The 20,715-nt window shown below is 39.2% G+C and overlaps 1 protein-coding gene across 1 annotated transcript in view; it reads right to left on the bottom strand.

Moving 5' to 3' along the window:
- The window catches only part of Dop1a (DOP1 leucine zipper like protein A), a 101,455-nt gene that overhangs the window by 8,702 nt on the left and 72,038 nt on the right, over window positions 1-20,715 (bottom strand). The window contains exons 25-34 of the mRNA XM_032909682.1: window positions 18,407-18,541; window positions 16,124-16,179; window positions 14,931-15,035; window positions 13,095-13,161; window positions 12,582-12,726; window positions 12,353-12,432; window positions 5,202-5,311; window positions 4,811-4,960; window positions 4,627-4,688; window positions 2,152-2,304 (exon numbers count right to left, since the gene is read on the bottom strand). Coding sequence (XP_032765573.1) covers window positions 2,152-2,304; window positions 4,627-4,688; window positions 4,811-4,960; window positions 5,202-5,311; window positions 12,353-12,432; window positions 12,582-12,726; window positions 13,095-13,161; window positions 14,931-15,035; window positions 16,124-16,179; window positions 18,407-18,541 — 1,063 coding nt within the window. The remainder of the gene's footprint in view (window positions 1-2,151; window positions 2,305-4,626; window positions 4,689-4,810; window positions 4,961-5,201; window positions 5,312-12,352; window positions 12,433-12,581; window positions 12,727-13,094; window positions 13,162-14,930; window positions 15,036-16,123; window positions 16,180-18,406; window positions 18,542-20,715) is intronic.

Genomic DNA, 20,715 nt, shown 5'->3' with positions numbered 1-20,715 from the left:
ATATATCTGTGTGTGTATATCTAGACATAAGTATATATCTATACATACATATGTACACACACATACAAAACAAGATGTTTTTCCTAGATTTCCAAGATTTTTGCATTGTAATAAAACCTTGAATGAATTGGTACTTAAGAGCTGTAAAACTATATTATCATTTTAAGTTCTGGGATATCAAAAGATCAAGTATTCCTCAAGAGATTTTCCTCTATCCTATGGAAAGAATGTTTTCAGCTGTTTGTGGAAGAGTTATTTTAGGAGTAATTTTGACTTTATTTGGAAATATAAGCATGTCAGAAGTGGTTGGGTGTAGATAAGAGGTGGGTGGATGATGGTTGGTTTTCACTGTCCACTTGAATGGAGTAAAGGGTGCTTAGAGCTGTGTGTGTGTAACATAGATCGTACCACCGTGTGCTGTCTTGCATTTGTTGAAAGTGGATTCTGAGGGCAAGGAGGGTAGACTGCAGCATGTTTATTTCAAGTTTCCTTAAAAATTCCCTGTTCTGGGACGGGCTGAGTACCCAGCTAAATGACACAGTCAAGAGACTAGCAGACAGCACAGAGTATTAAACAACACCATGTCCGTGGGCACAGCTAGAAAGTAGACTATTTGCAACAGGAGTCACTGTTGTTTATACCAACGTATAAAATGCCTATGTTGGAATGAGAAACTGGAAGCTCAGCCATGAAGATCAGTTCTCTGTCTAAGCACTTTTCAGTGGGAACTGTAGCATGGCTTCCCTTGTCATTCCTGATGGATGTTGCGATTGTGTGATTTGATGTTACCATTGTTTGTTCTTCACCTGGGTGGGTTCTCCAGTGCTCTCTGCTGGATGTTGCAAGGGTCCAGTCTTCGATGCTTTGCTGTCTGTCTATCTGCTGTTTATCTACTGCTTGCAGTTTGTTCTACCTGTCCTTGCTACATACTTAAACTCACGGATTTGAAAACCAAAGCACAGCTACTGTCGATTATTCTCTAGGAATAACAGAATGGACTTCCAGAAGAGATTGCCATGTGGGTTTGTGACTAGGGGAGGAAGATCTGTCCTTAACGTGTTTTCAGTGTGTGCTGTGCCTGCCTTCTTTTCTCTTCCTTTCAGCAAGTATTGCTGTTACAGCTTTTAACATTCCACTCCAGTTTCTTTGGCCTTTCTTTTTTCTTTTTGTCCTTTTACTTAGAAGCTATATGGGGTTTATTTTTGTATGGTATTGGAAAGAATCTTTTATTTTCTGAAGTAAATCTCTATTTTGCTTTTGTATATTTTAAGTAAATTGGTAACGAAAACCAACTGTCTAGAGATGCTGTCCTTTCTCATTTTCAAAGACCCATAGAATCTATTTATAGTAGCAAAGCTTATTCTGTTTGCAAACTCAGAAGAAATCATAAAAGACTGACTGTGATCCTGGCTTGGAATAACAGTGTAGGGATTATGATAGGTCTAAAAGTAAACATCCTGGCTATACACACTCAGTACGTATGCACACACACGTGCACACTTCAATCCGTGCACAACTCCCTGGTTATCCAAGTCACATCTGTACTCAGAGAGACAAGTGAACTTAATACCAAGGTATGCTGCAGGGAGCCTGGATGCCTACAGTTATACTGTATCCTTGGAGGCATGCACCTTTTTAGGAAGGGCAGTCATTGTGTTCTCTTACTTCTCTTACTTCTTCGTAAGCCAATCCAACATATTCCTCTTCTAGAGACGCTGTCGGCAGCACAGTTCCAAATTAGACATACAGATGTTTGTGACTGGCAATAATTCCTGACTTTTCTTTATTTTGTTCTCTTGTTTGTATTTCCTGACCTCTTGTCCACAGCTCAAACACAGTAATACACTTGCCTAGAGTGAGATAGCCACTAACTGAATTTGCTGTGAATTTCTCTGATATTTGAACCAAACAATAAACCATAGATAATGTTTAGAGTAAGTCTTTCAAATTCTATGTTGATTTCTTTTACATAATGAAGCTGAAAAAATTCAGATATGTAATAGTGTCCATCAATACTTGCTTTATCTCAACCCAAATTAATTTAGTAAAGGTATTTTCTAAGAAATAACAGAAAAAACACCAAAACCCAAAATAAATGTACCCCAAGTCCCTATAATTCAGAACAGAGAGAAGATAAAAGGTTTTACTTACCTTGTATGTCTGGAAGGTACTTCTGGTACTGGTCAATTTCACTGCTAAAAATGGCAAAGGCCAATCTTTTGAGAAGCATGGCTCTCTGTTCTAGCTCCACGTCCCGATTTGCAAAAAGATTGAGAGAACTGCTCTGGGCCACAGCTACTCGAGCTATAAAAGGGAATGGAAGCAGAAGGCCCGCCAGTCATCGCCTGACAATGGTCATTCCTTCTTTAGAATGAGTAAATTCCCTATGACGTACACACCGAGGGACAGAGCAAAGTGCCTAGACCTTTCTTTGGTGCAGAAAAGCTGGCCGACAGTTTGAGCACACACGTGCCACAAGGTTGAATGGCAGAATTTTGATGCAAGCAGACAAGAAAATTAAGAATTGTGAATTTTAGAAGGTAAAATAACCTTCTAAAGAATATATTATATTATTATATATTATATTATATTATATATTATATTATTATATTATATTATATTATATTATTATATATTATATTATATAATATATTATATAATATATTATATTATTATATATTTATTAATATCATTAATAAAGCTGTTTTTCTAAAACTGTTTATTACTTTAAAAAATAATTTCTGGAGAGATCAAGTTGGCCTGATTTCCAAGCCTTTATATTTAGCTCCTGCTCATGACTTATTCTGCCATAGCCATGTTGTCTTGCTGGTTATGACTCACTGAGTTTGCTCTCACCCCAAGAACTTTGTAATTTGGCTCCCTTAGTTTCATATCCAATATGAGCTCTTTGCTGTTAAAATTCATTACACCAAGTCCCATTTTATTTCCTTTACATCGCTTCCTAATTTAAAACTTTTATAAATGCTAGCATACTGCTTGGTCCACTGTCATTTTTCAATAAATATTTGATGAATGGAGAAGAGACTGAAGGAAAAGTAGTCTAATGACTGGCCCAACTCGGGATCCGTCTCATGAGGAGCACCAAGGCCTGACACTCTTCCTGATTCTGTGTTTACAGACAGGAGCCTAGCATGGCTGTCCTCTGAGATCCTCTACCAAGGAGCTGACTGGGACAGATGCAGATTCTTACACCCAACCATTGGACTGAAGGTGGATACCCCTATGGTTGACTGAATTAGGGGAAGGACTGAAGTAGCTGAAGGGGAGGGTGACCCCATAGCAAGATCAGCAATCTCAACTAACCTGGACCCCAGGGAGCTCAGAGACTAAACTGCCAACCAGAGAGCATACGCTGGCTGCTCCAAGGCTCCTGGCACAAATATGGCAGAGGACTGCCTGGTCTGGTCTCAGGTAGAGAAGATAAGCCTAATCCTCGAGAGACTTGAGGCTCCAGGGAAGAGGGAGGCTTGGTGTGTGTGTGTGTGTGTGTGTGTGTGTGTGTGTGTGTGTGTGTGTGTGTCACCCTCTCAGATGCAAGGGGGAGGAGGAATGACATGAGGGACTATGGGAGGGGGGTCTGGGACGGGGAGCAGGCAACGGCTGGAATATAAATAAATAATAATAGTAAAAAACCCACACAGTAATTTTCTAGACTATTTGGAACCATATACTTTTTATTGTAAAAGCCATGCGACAGATCAGCTGACAGAGTAATGAACATCCACATTGTCTACTATCCACTTGCCTCTGGTATTGTGATGTGTAACAAGTGCCTCAAAACTTGACTTCAAGAGTTGGGAACGGAACTCTGAGGTTAAGTACTTGCATAGCTGGATGTGATTTCCAGCACTATCAATAACCAAACCAAGCCAAGCCAAGCCAAGCCAAACCAAGCCAAGCCAAGCTAAACCAAAGCAATGAACAAAAGATAGCTGCAAGAACCCAGAAGAGGTGACATGACACCCTTCTCCAGGTAAGAAAACTAATGGGGACCCACAGTATAGACTCATGGAATCCCAACGAGCACAGTTCAGCTTAGTAACATCTTTTCTCTCCTTTTCCTTCCCCCTTCTCTCTCCTGGAGATCCACAGCCATAGCGTGTGCTCTTGCAGAGTTCAGATCCACTTGCCTATTCTCAGTCTTGGGTAAGGTTCGGTAGTAGCACACATTCACACTCACTGCTGGCATGAGCTATCCTATCAGGGGCTTGTGTGCATCTCTATCACATTCTTCTCTTACACCTGCATCACTCTCTCATCCCCAGTCAGCAGTTCTCTTCACTTCCCACACAGCCCTCATTCTAAATCTTGGGTCTTGGGTTTTGTTTGAACCGGAGCTGGTCTGGAACTTTTGATCCTTTTGCCTTTGTCTCCTAGGGGCTGGTGTTACAGCTGTCCTTTCCCACAGTGTCTCATAACTTTTTTAAATCTTTATTTGTATGTGAGGGGAAACACGGGATACTTGTCTTTCTTAGTCTATTATAGTTCCATAGGAACTTACTTTTAACTTGACAAAGAGCTAACTCAGTACTTTTCAAAAAAGAGTAGCACATAGTAAGGATGAATGTACAAGAAAACAACTACTCAGGCTGCCACAGTACTCACTCATCAAATCTCTGAATGTTGTCTTATCATGTGTCATCAGGTTGTCCATGATTGCTCTCCAGCTGAAAGACACAGGATTGTCAGAGGCCATTAAGAGTCTATTCTTGTTAAGGCCTCCTACCTTTGCTAGGCAGTGACTGATGTGAACAGATATGATGGTGGAAGTGGGAAGAAGGCTACTTACTGACTAACACAGGAAGCATCCATCTGAAAGAAGCTGGGATCCATGAAAAGGTCAAAGGCCTCTTTTTTCCAGGCCCTCCGTGTATACTGATACCCACTAAGACTGCTGAGCAGTTGGACGCAGGCTCGGTAACTAGGGGCATTATGTGCACTGTACAGAAAAATACAGAAAATGACACAATACTTCACTTCAGTCATGATCTTGGGTTTATGTGTCTTCAGATTTACCTCAAGTACGGACATAGAAACAAGAAATGGAAGTCACCATAAGAAAAACGACACAAAAAATTTCAACCATTATATATGAGTCAAGGTAAGAATGATACTTTGTAGTTGAGGCCAAACACTAGCACAATGCGAATTAGCTGGAATCTGTTGGAATCATATGGTACCTGTGATTTCGGAGGTAGGGCACAACATAATGCATAATGTTTACAAGTAAAGGGATAACACGTTCTTTTTCATCACTGTAGAAAACCATATCCAGAAGATGAGCCAATACCTGTAACAGAGAAAACAAGTTCATCTATGTGCTGGAACTGGGGCCGAGGTGGGTAACCACTGTGAACTTGGAAGGAAACCAAAAATACAGTAAGGAACTCTACACTGAGAAAGAGAAGTACAGAAACACTCAGGACTCTCCTATGTGAGTAAAAACTGAACGTACAAGTCATACCTTAACATTCTCTTTCCCGGCTGGAGTTAAAAAGAAGCTTAAGAAAACATAGAGACATGGGCTTGTCAAGTTCCCGCTCAGTCAGCCAACCACCACACACTGTCAGTCACACTTACTAACCTGTGTAAACCCCAAGCAGCCACTCTGGAAGGGGTGAGATGTGACATTATGGCCATATCAAGCTAAAACCACACCCCACGCCAAAAGAATGGACATAAAAACGTTGGTAACTGACTGTACATACTTTATACCTAACCACCTCTACTCTTCCAAGACATAATCAGATACAAAACATTTTATTTCTTAAAATATAAACTTAAAAAATGAGGGGTAGGGAAATATGACATAGTTTATCCTGAGCCAAATCTGAATGACCAAGGGCCAGAAACACAGATCCTGAATGTCCTGAATTACAAATGTTCTTTGTGGGCATTTTCAGGAACTTTTATAGTTCTCTCACGTATTTTGGTGGGGGAAAGTAGATAATAGGTTACATAGCAAAGTGTGGAAAATCTTTTAGAAGCTGTAGAAGTGATCTGGAGACACTGCTAACTTTAGGGTTAGTGGATGCTGAGGTCTGTTCAGTGTAACATATTGTGAAATTTTATGTGATAGAGCATGATAGGTCAGATACAGAGGTGGCGATGAGTGGCTACTAAAGATAGCCCAAAATAGTATGGCACTAAATCTGCAACATTTTAACTCTTCACAATAAGGAAGTTCTAAGCAGCCAATCAGACTTGTAGAATTCTCAATATGCGTGTTCATCCCGAAAAACTTCAGGTCACAATTCATTTTGATTCTGACAATATATGAACTATAAGCCCTATTCAATACTTTTTTTTTTAAAATTTAGTTTATATTAAATGTAGGAAATAATGGGTTTACTATAGTACTTCCTTACACACATACAATGTAATTTGACTGTATTCACCCCATGACTCTAATCCTGCTCCCCCTTGACCTTTTCTATATTCTTTTACTTTATTGTTCCTTTTTTTATAAAAGGTTTATTTATTTTATATATGTGAGTACATTGTTGCTGTCTTCAGACACACCAGAAGAGGACGTCAGATCCCATTACAGATGGTTGTGAGCCACCATGTGGTTGCTGGGATTTGAACTCATGACCTCTGGAAGAGCAGTCAGTGCTCTTAACCACTGAACCATCTCTCCAGCCCCTATTGTCCCATTTTTTTTTCCTTTCTTTTTTTCTTTTTTCTTTTCTTTTTTCTATTTTTCGGGGCTGGGGATTGAACCCAGGACCTTGCGCTTCCTAGGCAGGCACTCCACCACTGAGCCAAATCCCCAACCCCCTATTGTCCCATTTTTAAGATTAAAATTAAATCTTTTTTAAGATTTAATCTTAATTAAAGATTTTAATTAAGATTAAAATTCCATGAGATGTGAGGCATCTGCTGTTGTGAGAATGACTTAGTAGACTTAACACAACAATCTCCAGTTCCACCCATTTTTAAAACAAATGGCATATTTCCATTTTTCATGTCTGAAAATAACTATTTTGTATATATACAACATTTTCTTCATTCATTTGCTGATGGGGATTCAGGCAAATTCTGTAATTTGGCTATTTTAAATGTTCAGCATTTGTACAGGTGTCGTGAAGCTACCTCTGTAGTGATTTGATTCTGTTTAGGATACCTAGATGCGGTATAGAGGAATCATATGCTATGGAATCTACAGAGATGCTTGCACAGCTGACAGTAGTAAAGTTATGGAGCCAACCTAAGGGTCTAACAGCAAAGGAAAAGAAAAAGAAAACGTGGCATCTATGTACAACAACTATCTATTTTCAACAACTGAGGCAATGAAACTATGTCATTTCCAGGAAAACAGATGCAGGTAGAGATAATTACATTAGCAAATTAAGTCAGTACTAGAAAGACAAATTTTATCTATAGTCCTCGATTTTAAATAAGTACATAAAATCATGAATGTATGACATGAAAGTCCAAACAAAACTCCCAAGAAGAATGGAGGTGCTAAGGGGAGAGGGTTAGGAAGAGGGGAGAGTGGCTAGGGTATTTTTAATACACAGCATATACTCATCTGAATGTGTCTTTATGTAAAAGTACCATGTAGAATAAGAACACACGACGAAAAGTCTAAACACATTAAAAACACAAATACTACAAACTTAGGCTTAAACTTAACCAATGATATAGAACTTATCAAGCATTGCCAAAGGTTAAGTGGGACATTGGAAAACAGAAAGGCCTTCTGTGGATTAACAGAGGTCACACTGTGAAAACTGTCACAATACTCAAAGCATCTGCCAGTCAACGCAATCTCTATCACAGTAGCCACACCATTCTGAAGAGAAACAAACAGAAAGTTGTAAGGAATAGAAGACACAGAATACTGACAAAAGAGCATTGCTGCCGGTACGACTATTTTTGATTTCAAACAGTATTGCAGAGCTACAGAACACATCCAGTATGGTAATGGTGTGAGAACTGACCAATGGGATAGAAGAGAAAACTGAGAAATAAGCCCACACCTGTCTACAGTACTCTCATTTTTGAAAAGGGTGCCAACGGGTGAGGAGAAGGACATTTTTTAAACAAGTACAACTGGAAAAACTCCTTACCTACACATAGGATTCACAGAAGACTGACACTAGATCAATGCAAAATGGAGAGGCCTAGTGTTAATACCCGCAATGCTAAAACTACCAGAAGAAACTACAATAAGTTTCAAGATATAGATACAGTGACTGCTTTCTGAATAGGACTTCAATAGCTCAGGGCGTAACTGCAAAAGTTGACAATGGGATTTTTTTTTTTAATCAAATTAAAAAGCTTCTGGACAGCAAAGGGGCAGCAACAAAAAGTCTCTAAAAACTATTTCATAGATGATTAAGAGGCGAATACATATAAAACCAAAAAAGCAGATAATTTCCAATAAATGGACAGATGGAGATTTTATTTTTAGAATGAAGATAAACAAATGGCCAATATATACATGAAAAAATGCCCAATACGTCTAGCATTAGAAAAATGCAAATAGGGCTGGGCATGGTGGCATACACTGTTAATCCCAGCACTTGGGAAGGAGAGCAAGCATATTTCTGTGAGTTCGAGGTCATCCTGGTCTACAGAGCAAGTTCCAGGACAGCCAGAGCTACACAGAGAAACCTCTTCTCAGAAAAACAAAACAAAACAAAACCAAAATAGAGAGAAACAAAGGCAAATGTGATACAGCAGAAAAGGGCAGAGAACCTTTTATGAAATGGCCAGAACTTAAACTAGTTCAAACAGTATGGAAACTGGTAGGGAGGCTCTTCAAAAAATGAAAAATATAAGGAGCAGGAGAGCAATATCTTAAGATCACTATCACCTAACAAACAATAAGACAAATACGGTCAAGGTCAAAGCCCTGCATCTGGAGCTGCAGAGGAGCCTCAGTCCTGCAGAGGTGCCTGCTGGACAAGCATGAGGACTCCAGTTTGGGTGGTCAGCCCCCTCACCCAAACTGGGAATGGTGGTGTGGATGTTTATCCCCAAACTGGCAAGGCAGAGACAGATGAATCCTCCAGGTCTCTGGCCAGCCATTCTCCAGTTTCAGTGAGGAGACTGAAAAATAAAAGATGGAAAATGAAAGACGACGAAGGGAGCTGGAGAGATGGCTCAATATATGAAAATCCATCAACATAATACAACATATAAACAAACTCAAAGATAAAAACCACATGATCATTTCATTAGATGCTGAGAAAGCATATGATAAAATTCAACACCCCTTCGTGATAGAAGTCTTGGAAAGGTCAGGAATTCAAGGCCCATACCTAAACATAGTAAAAGCCATATACAGCAAACCAGTGGCTAACATTAAACTAAATGGAGAGAAACTTGAAGCAATCCCACTAAAATCAGGGACTAGACAAGGCTGCCCACTCTCTCCCTACTTATTCAATATAGTTCTTGAAGTTCTAGCCAGAGCAATCAGACAACAAAAGGAGATCAAGGGGATACAGATCGGAAAAGAAGAAGTCAAAATATCACTATTTGCAGATGATATGATAGTATATTTAAGTGATCCTAAAAGTTCCACCAGAGAACTACTAAACCTGATAAACAACTTCAGCAAAGTGGCTGGGTATAAAATTAACTCAAATCAGTAGCCTTCCTCTACACAAAAGAGAAACAAGCCGAGAAAGAAATTAGGGAAACGACACCCTTCATAATAGTCCCAAATAATAAAAAATACTTAGTCGTGACTCTAACTAAGCAAGTGAAAGATCTGTATGACAAGAACTTCAAGTCTCTGAAGAAAGAAATTGAAGAAGATCTCAGAAGATGGAAAGACCTCCCATGCTCATGGATTGGCAGAATTAATATTGTAAAAATGGACATCTTGACAAAGGCAACCTATAGATTCAATGCAATCCCCATCAAAATTACAACTCAATTCTTCATAGAGTTAGAAAGAGCAATTTGCAAATTCATTTGGAATAACCAAAAACCCAGGATAGCAAAAACTATCCTCAACAATAAAAGGACTTCCGGGGGGAATCACTATCCCTGAACTCAAGCAGTATTACAGAGAAATAGTGATAAAAACTGCATGGTATTGGTACAGAGACAGACAGATAGACCAATGGAATAGAATTGAAGACCCAGAAATGAACCCACATACCTATGGTCACTTGATTTTTGACAAAGGAGCCAAAACCATCCAATGGAAAAAAGAGCATTTTCAGCAAATGGTGCTGGTTCAACTGGAGGTCAGCATGTAGAAGAATGCAGATCGATCCATGCTTATCACCCTGTCCAAAGCTTAAGTCCAAGTGGATCAAGGACCTCCACATCAATCCAGATACACTGAAACTAATGGAAGAGAAAGGGGGGAAGAGCCTCGAACACATAGGCACAGGGGAAAATTTCCTGAAAAGAGCACCAATAGCTTATGCTCTAAGATCAACAATCAACAAATGGGATCTCATAAAATTGCAAAGCTTCTGTAAGGCAAAGGACACGGTCAATATGACAAAACGGCAACCAACAGATTAGGAAAAGATCTTTACCAATTCTACATCTGACTGAAGGCTAATATCCAATATGTACAAAGAACTCAAGAGATTAGACTCCAGAGAATCAAATAACCCTACTAAAATATGGGGTACAGAGCTAAACAAAGAATTCTCAACTGAGGAATATTGAATGGCTGAGAAGCACCTAAAGAAATGTTCAACATCCTTAGTCATCAGGGAAATGCAAATCAAAACAACCCTGACCTACCACCTCACACCATTCAGAATGGCTAAGATAAAAAACTCAGGCGACAACAGATGCTGGTGAGGATATGGAGAAAGAGGAACACCCCTCCATTGTTGGTGGGATTGCAAGCTGGTACAACCACTCTGGACGTCAGTCTGGCAGTTCCTCAGAAAACTGAACATTGTACTACCTGAGGACCCAGCTATACCACTCCTGGGCATATACTCAAAGGATGCTCCAACATAAAACAAGGACACATGCTCCACTATGTTCATAGCAGCCTTATTTAAAATAGCCAGAAGCTGGAAAGAACCCAGATGTCCTTCAACAGAAGAATGGATACAGAAAATGTGGTATGCTTACACAATGGAGCTACTAAAAACAATGACTACATGAAATTTATAGGCAAATGGATGGAACTAGAAAATATCATCCTGAGTGAGGTAACGCAGTCACAAAGAACACACATGGTATGCACTCACTGATAAGTGGATATTAGCCCAAAAGCTCGGAATAACCAAGATACAATCCACAGCCCACATGAAGCTCAAGAAGAAAGACTAAAGTATGGATGCTTCAGTACGTCTTAGAAGGGAGAACAAAATACAAGAGGAAATATGGAGACAAAGTGTGGAGCAGAGACTGAAGGAAAGGCCATCCAGAGACTGCCACACATAGGGATCCATCCCACATGCAGTCACCAAACCCAGTCACTATTGGGGATGCCAAGATGTGCATGCTGACAGGAGCCTGATATTGCTGTCTCCTGAGAGGCTCTGCCAGAGCTTGATAAATACAGAGGTTAGCTTGCAGCTAACCATTGGACTGAGAATGGGGTCTCCAATGGAGGATTTAGAGAAAGGACTGAGGTAGCTGAGAAGGTTTGCAACCCCATAGGAAGAACAACAATATCAACCAATCAGACACCACAGAGCTCCCAGGGACTAAACCACCAACCAGAGTACACATGGAGGGACCCATGGCTCCAGCCGCATATGTAGCAGAGGATGGCCTTGTTGGGCATTAATGGGAGGGGAGACCCTTGGTCCTGTGAAGGCTTGATGCCCCAATGTAGGGGAATGCCAGGGCAGGGAGAGTGTAGGGAGTGGGTATGGGGAGCACCCTCATGGAGGCAGGGAGTTGGGGGTTAAGATAGGGGGTTTCCAGAGGGGAAACATTTGAACTGTAAATAAAGAAAATATCCAATAAAAAAAAAAAAAAAAAAAAAAAAAAAAAAAAAGAGGTCCTGAGTTCAATTCCCAGCAATCACATGGTAGCTCTCAACAATCTGTAATGGAATCTGAGACCCTCTTCTGGTGTGTCTGAAGACATTGACAGTATACTCATATAAATAAAATAAATAAATCTTTAAAAAATAAAGAGGAGGATACCTAATTCAACCTCTGGCTTTTACATGCACAGGTGTACATGGATGTCTACACACACATGTGCACTCACATACATATAGACACATACATTGCCACACACTGTCTTAAACTTGATAATTCTATGTACCAGTGATTTCTAGATAGATTTTTGAAATTAAAATTATTCTATGAGAAATTCTGATTAATATGTACTATTTAACTGTTTGAGTATGCATGTGAAAACACTTGATAATATTTACCTCAGAGAGCAATGTCAGTGCATGGACACTATATACAGAAGGAGTTATGTTTGAGGTTTCCATTGCAGGAGATAGCATATCTAATAAGAGAAAAGATGATTAGTATTGTCTCACTAAGAAAAGCTACTAGCTAGTAAGAATAATATAAAAAAGAATGAGCTTATATTACAGGGCTAACTAACACTGCTTAGTGAATATATGCTGAGAGAATAAGACGACATTGCAATACCTTCAACATCAGACTCTAAATTAGTTCCATCCACCATTATTTTGGGAGAAGGCTTAACTTCCAGATTTCGTCGGAGCCATGTTGTCTGTTCCAGAGAGGAACCAGCAATTGCACCAATAGCATCCACTACTTTGTGAGTCACATCCTAGAGAAACAAAGAAGAACTATGTTTGTGCGTACATACAGAAAATGAATTAAAAAAAGTTTTGAAGTGTTTTATTTACTAACAATAGATATTTTATAATACACATTCCTTCCCACTCCCTCACCAAAAATGGTTTTATGTAGCTTCAAGTGACCTCAAACTCAATGTATGTTGTAGATGCTGCCCTTGGATTCCTGATCCTGCCACCTCCCAAGAGCTGCGCACTACCTAATACTATTTTTTATATGGTAGTCAATCTTATATTTTACTGAATGTTCATAGTTAGAAAGAACATCATAGATCATTTTATATTGCTCCTAATTTTAACCTTTAATTTTGGTAACAACCTTGAATTCAGAATGCCTTACCTGAAGGTCTCTTTGGTCTTTTTTATTTTCCAAACTAGGATTTTTCATAATAAACTCATTCAGAACCCTGAAAAGAGTCATTAAAAAGTAGTTATCATCCAAAGAAAATGAAAATGATATCACACAATTTCTTATAGTGTTTTCCAATAATTAACATTTATGCATAACCAGACACAATGATATTAAGAGCAGTATTATTTGTAAGAACTTTCAACTGGAAGAGATCCAGATGTCTTGCATAACAGCAGGAGAATTTGTGGCTAAGATGCTAAATGGTAATGATAACGAATCATATTTGCAGTTTTCTGTTCTTCAGCCCCCATGCCAGTGTCTCTTGAATGTGGTGGTATAAATGACTTTCCTCATGTCTAGAATTTTGAGCAAATCACCATCCACTTCAATGACATATATAAGTGGCAAGGCACTGGTCTAAGAAGTTAAAAAAATTTCCCTTTCCTTCCCCACTCCACCTACCCTTGCTGTTTTATGTTACTTCTTGCTTCTAAATCCTGGAGCTCCTCTAATCTCCAACCCCACCTCTTACCATTCCTCATCATCCCAACTTCTTCTAGGAGGTGCTATCTCTTTCTCTAATCTTTATGTGTGTATGTGTTCTGTGATAAGCATGTGGAAGTCGGAGGACATACTCAGCTATGGTCCTTATCTTCCAACATGTTTGTTCACATGTTTGTGCTAGCTGGCCTGTGAGTTTCCAGGGATTCTTGTCTTTGCCTCTCAGCTCTCTGAAGAAGCACAGGGATTGTGGAGACACCCCACTGCACTGGGCACTACGTAGGCTGTACGGATGTGGGCTCAGGTCCTCACACTTTACTCTGCCCACTGAGCCACTTCTTAGGCCTTCACCTTCCTTTGAGATGCCACACAGACTCGCCTGGCTTTTCAAATTTTCTGATGACTAAATTTTCTAGCCCCTTTCTATTCTTTTTCCTGTTTTCTAAATGTCAACTTCAGTTGTTCACACCATATCACCTTCTACTGAAATATGATTCTTAGCCCCAATCCTAAGTACCGTCCTCTCCTTCCAGACTCCTTACAGCTTGCAGTCATGCCAATCATGCTCACTACTTTCATTCATATTGCAATAAAGTCAAGTTTCTTCCCAAGCAGCTCCCATATCTCTTTTTACTTAATTCTTATTTCATTGCCTGTTCCACACTATTGCCAAACCAGATGATGTAGTTTGTCTTAGTGTACCCTTTCCTGACTGTCTTCATAAAGGCTTTTTATCTTCACTCTTACCACTGTGATTTATCAGGTTTTTATTAGGGTTCTATCATGAATTCTCAAACCTGACACTACCAAAATTAATGCTTACTGTGAGTGAGGTAAGAGTGACTGGCATTTACCAACTAATCACAGATAGACTCTTTCAGAAGACTATGTCCAGGGTCCTGTGCCCCTCTTCTGTGACGTTCCTTTTAGTATGTATAAATGTGCCCATTTTTTCCCTACAGTACTTCCTTACTCATCCAAAAGGATGACTGTTTTAACAGTTTTGTGCTAAGTGCTCTCTATCTTATACATGTCTAAAAGTACTATAGTCTTTCCTATCCCTTTCCACTTACAGACCTTGTATGTCTGGTTCTGCACCTCGAAATACCTGGGAATAGACAGATCACATGCTCACATAAAACATGTTCTTCAGCGAACAGAACAGTGAGGATTATGCACACGTATGCATGTGTATGTATGAACACATATGTATAGATATATATTTTTGTGTGTACTGTTGGAGACTGAACTTGGGTTCTTTTGCATTATAAGTACTGAGATTTTTTAACCCTTCAAAATAACATGTTAAAAGAGATTACTTACCCAAGTATAAGAAACTGCCCTGGGGCTGGAAGACTCAGCTGTATAGAATCTTTCAGAAGGACCAATAGCGATGTCCAACTATCCACTAAATTGGGCACTGGAATTCTGAAAGATAAGCCAGTTTGTATACATAGAAACCTCAGTAGACTTTAATTTACTCATGTCTTCTTACAATTCTTAACACATGTTCTAAGCTGTCTGAAGATTTAAACTTTTATAGATTATGAAAGAGCAGAATTTCTAAAAAAAAATCTTTTAGTTTCTATGAAGAAAAGGAAGCACATTTAAACTACTCAATGTGATTTCTTAAGATTTCCTAAGGAGATCTCTTATTCCATCCACTCTCAAAACAGAATATAACTACATTAGTTCTTTTAAATTAGTCCAGCTAAGCTGCACACCGACCTTCCATCTACGGAGAAATGAGCATGCATCTGTTTGCGTCCCACCTTTACCTGACCTGAATCTACACAGAGGCTTCATGCAGTTCTTCTCCAAGTCCCTCAGTGCATACGTCAAACTCTGATAGATCTATGTTAGTCACAAATTAACGCAGTTGCTCCACTGGAGGAGATTAAAATTCAGGCTTTTAAGGAAGAATTGTATTAGAACACTGCTCCTGTTCAGGGTCAGCTGATTACAAAAGTGAACACCAAGCATGAAGATTTTTCAAGTTATTATTGTTGTTGTTGTTTTTGTTGTTATTATTTTGAGACAAAGTCTCTAGCTATCTCAAAACTTACTGCGCAGATCAGGCTGGCCTAGAACTCAGAGATCTACCTGCCTCTGTTTCCACATGCAACGCACCACACCCAGCAGTTTTTTTCCAAAAAGGCAATCAAAGGAGATTGCTGCACATTTGCCTCTATCAATCAAAATAGTAATCAAATAGAGGCAGTGAACATGATCTCAAGGGACAGTAGCTTCCTGTTACTCAGTATTCTGATATCTACATATTGCCGTGATATCCTACATTCACCTACACCTTTGGAGCGTAGGATCTCCACGGCTCATTGGCATGCCCACGACTCCCACTAACAGCCACATTCCCTGTAGAGCTCCTTCCTTTCCTGTCAGAGGAAACAACAGCAAGAGCAAACTCACTGCTTCTGGAGAGAACCCCAGCATTTCCTTGTAGATCTAAGCTTTACAGGTGGCAGCTGAGTATGGAAAGGTCTATGTGAGCTTCTTACCTTTGTATATAAGCGTAGAAAAACTGAAGCATGCACACTTCCAGAGAAAGATGCTTCTATAAACAAAAGAAGTCAGTGTCACAGTGAAGCAAAATGATGCCTCTGCTTTTTCATTATTGCAACTAGTCTGATTTATTCTATAACTTTTAATAAAAAAATAAAAATACTGGTGTTATCTTAAAAAATGCAGTTTTTCCCTCCATTTAGTAGGGAAAATTCATAATACAAGAGCTATTTAAACTCAGAAATTAGACAGAGTAAATGGCCACTGAGGATGGCTTATAGAGTATCAAGTTTTGAAATATTAGAAGAAGGTTGAAGAGGTTTGTCTTTATCAAAATAAATTTACTTTTTGCAGTGATCATTTATTCTGGAAGCATCACAGCTATACTCATTTTATCAGAATTAGGTTATGATTTTTAGATTACATGTACACAAGTCTATTTTAGTACACATATCTGTTAAATCAGTATAGTTAGATCAACTAAGATTCATTCTTCTTAAAACTTTTTAAAACAATTGATAGTTTTTAAGAGTTATTTTAAAATTTTACTTTAATGTTTGTGCGAGTACCTAAGTGCTAAGTGTGTGCGTGTGTGAGTGTGTGTGTGGTGTGAGTGTGTGTGTCTGTGTGTGTGTGTCTGTGGTGTCTGTGTGTGTGTGGTGTGAATGTGTGTGTGTGTGTGTGTGTGCGTGTGTGAATGTGTGTGTGTGTGTGCGCATGCATCACATGCAGGCAGGAGTCTGTGGAGGCCAGAAAAGGACACTGGATCCCCTCCTCTGGAGCTGCAGTCATAGGTGGTTGTGAGCTGCCATGTAAGTTCTAGAAACCACATTCAGGTCCTCTGCAAGAATAACAAGTGTTCTTGACCACTGAGCCATCTCTCCAGTCCAAAATAAATTAACTCTTAATCACTTAAATAGTCATTAAAGATAGCTTTGCATTTCTATATGAAATTTTAATAAAGAAACATTAATATAAAAAGATAGTATTGACTAAATCATAAAATACACTGTACCTACCTTTAAAAGTCAATAAAAGAGAAAAATCAATAAGACGGAATTGGTGCTCACTGACGTCTTTTTGTTCCTACTATCTCCTCAAACATTCCCTTCTCACTATTCAAAACGTGGGAATGCCTTCAGTACAGGGCAGCACTAGTCTGGACAGGATTAATTTCTGTATTCTTTGCCCTCATGTGTATGTAGGTCGCCGTCTGTCTCAAAACACTAGACAGAATCAAGCAGCAAACTAAAGTCTTAAGAGCAGCACAGCAGAGGCGTCTTCTGAACAGTCAGCTGATCGCCGAAATAGCTTGTGAGAGGCCGGAGATGCAGTCAGTGTCAAAGCACTTGGCTCACGTGCGTGGGACCCTGAGTTTGACCCGTTAGCACTATGACAAAGGCGGTATGATCACCCACTGTTGACAAACACACCTTTTCTTTGGTCAATTCAGCAAAATTCATAAAAGACTTAAATATTTTTAGATATATGTAATAATCCCTAAAGATATGATTATACTTGTTTGGCATGGTTCAAAGTCTCATGTTTATGTTTAGTAAAGCTACAAAATTATGAACTTGTGGCACTGTCTGGACAAAGTAGAAAAGAGAAGTCCCTAAACTACATAGACCTGTTTCTCAGCTAGAGAATAGCAATGTTAAGTGGAGAGACTGTTACTTCTATTTCCTGTGGTCCTCTCTAGTGAACAGAAGGTCACAGGGACAAGAGAGGTTTAGACAATAAGGCACTGATAAGGGTTGTCAGATAATGAGAGCTGAAACTGGACGTCAGGGAACACAGAATTTGCAGTGAAGAAAAATCCATTATAGAACCATTTTTGGCAAAATGCCACTTTTGTGTTAATTTTGTATAAAAATACCCTTGAGTGAGCTTCTTCACCTTAGTGTGCCTGCTTGCTAGTGTTTGCTGACCTGTGTGTATGTGTGGCAGCACGTGCCATGTGCCTGCCTACTGGGCTGAGTGCTGCATCTGTCTCGTGCTCCACACATTTTCTCTAACATCTCAGGATCCTAGAACCTCCTGGCTTTGGAGCCCAGACATCACAATCATAAAGCACAGTATCAGATGGGTTAAGAAATGTTGCTGTCTAGAACAGTGTTTACAGCAAAACCTTGAAGTTTATAGAACTGAGAAACTCAATGGAAAAGAAATCATGTAGGCTGTGAAACCTAGAAAGTAGATTTTACTGTATGCGAAGTTTTTACCTATTAGCTCCATTTCTGAAAACTGAATTCCAAACAAAAGCAAAGCTTCCTTACCTTATCCTTGGCTATGGCTGGAGGCTGCTTTAAAACTTCTTTCACAGTCTGGATAACAGTTTCTGCTCTCATGACACTGATGGAGCGAACCAGCTCTACTAGTAAGAGCTGCTCCTCACTGGCTGCAGGAATGACCTGGAGAACACACACATCACAGACTCCATCTCATATAGATGTCCCTTGACTACTCATGTTAAAATTTAATTTTTAAAACCAATACATGAATCTCACTTCATAAAAATCAAGATGGCTTGTGTGTAAAGGTATTTGCCATCAAGCCTCAGCACTTGAGTTCAATCCCCAGGACCAACCATGGTGAGCTCGGAGAGAAACCTCTCTGGCATGGAGGTGCATGGGATATTGGTGTTCACGACGAACACAGGCATGGTGGCAGAGAGACTACGAGCGAGGACTGGAGGGCAGTGCGAAGTGTGCTGTGATCCAAACTAGGGACCCGAGCGCCGCTGTTCCATTTATTGTGTAGTTTTCAGCAGAGTTACTACAAAGCTTATTTTGGTCTACTTCATTTTTTACCAAAAATTCATTCATCCCTAAAAGCTCAGACAACAGCAAGTTCCTACAATCGCATATGTAAGTTTTTTAAGTAATTAATCTCATACATTTTCTTCTTCCTCTCAGTCCTCCTCACCCCCTTAAGATACTCTTGTTGGACAGTGCACTGCTCTGCCTGGGACTGGAACACACTAGCGCTGGTATCCAAGGTCAGAGTGATGTCTGTCCTCTTGAATAAAGGGTGACCTCGTGGCCTCGCACACTGGTGACACAGCACATGGCTGAAAGAGCCTATAGTAAGAACTTGACTGGCTATGGAATTGTGTGTTCAGACTAATTTTCCATAAAAGTTCCCAGTATTGCTAGGATCAAGTATTACTACTATTCCTTTGGATGAGACAGTTTGGTTGTTGTTTTGTTTCGTTTCTTCCTTTCCTCCCCCTTCCCTTTCTTCCTTCCTTCCTTCCTTCCTTCCTTCCTTCCTTTTTTTTTTTTTTTTAAAGATTTTAGCAGCTTCTCTTTATCTCCATTGTTTCTGGCAGGACAGACTGAATTTGTGTAGGGATCTTTTCAGTGATATGCATGACCTGAAAATTTATTTCTTTCATTGCTAAGAAATTTCTTGTACCATTTCTATAATATTATTCTCCTATGATTTTGTTCTTTATTTCTACAGAGAGATATTAAATATCAATTATTATCCTAATTTTAATAACTTGTCTCACCCATTTTTCTTATCTTTAAGCTTATATTTCACCTCAGGTGCTTATTTCTTTGTTTCTGTTACAAAACTAAGATATAATAAAACTTTTAATTTTTTAAATGGTCTTTCCCCTTCCTATGGTATCTACTACTAAATCCTCATATGCAAAATAATGTAAAATGGCAGAAATGTTTACCTTTTTTACTTTAGGATAAAATGCATGCATGTATACATACATACATACATACATACACACGCGCGCGTGCACGTGTGTGTGTGTGTGTGTGTGTGTGTGTGTGTAATGTGGAATCTGAAAGAAATGACAAATCAGAAACTTGTAGGTGCACAACTATGTATTTTTGAAAGTAAAATTATTTAATAAAATTACTACTCTGATATACCATGAATTATTTCCAATAGAAAACAGTGTTTTCGGGGTTGGGGATTTAGCTCAGTGGTAGAGCGCTTGCCTAGCAAGCGAAAGGCCCTGGGTTTGGTCCCCAGCTCCGAAAAAAAGAAAAGAAAACCCAACCAACCAACCAAACAAACAAACAAAAAAAACCAAAAAAGTGTTTTCTAGATTTTAAGTTCACAAGGGAAACAAAATTTTCATTCATACAATCCAGTTGAAACCAACATGTGAACTGCACTTAGAGATAGCAACAACTTAACAGCCATCAGATAATGAAAAACAAAAACAGATAAAAGCATTCTCCAATCTTTGCTTTCTACCATCACTAGATTAACACATATGCGATGTTATAATCCTACCTGGCCCACAGTGACAGGCCTGATGCCATAGCTGATTTCTCTATCCTACTGACGAACACCTTGTTTGTCCGTGCTGAGGTTGGACATGTGGCCTTGTGCATGCAAGGCCAGAGCCCCAGGACTGAGGCATTCTCTAGCCCTAAAGTGTAATCTTTCACACTTGATATCATATTTTAATAAAGACTTTAGACAATAAGTCATTATGTAGAGCTGTAGAAAAGATTTTATTTCTACAGTGAAACTAATGAAGAATTAAAAAATCATCAGCACGTAGAAAATGAAGTAAATAAGCATGGTCTTTCCAAGTGAACACAAAGTGCAG

The sequence above is a fragment of the Rattus rattus genome, chromosome 8, assembly GCF_011064425.1.
Source record: "Rattus rattus isolate New Zealand chromosome 8, Rrattus_CSIRO_v1, whole genome shotgun sequence".
In the NCBI taxonomy this organism is placed as follows: domain Eukaryota; kingdom Metazoa; phylum Chordata; class Mammalia; order Rodentia; family Muridae; genus Rattus; species Rattus rattus.
The sequence above is the reverse complement of the archived record's forward strand: the minus strand, read 5'-3'. Positions and strand labels throughout refer to the sequence as shown.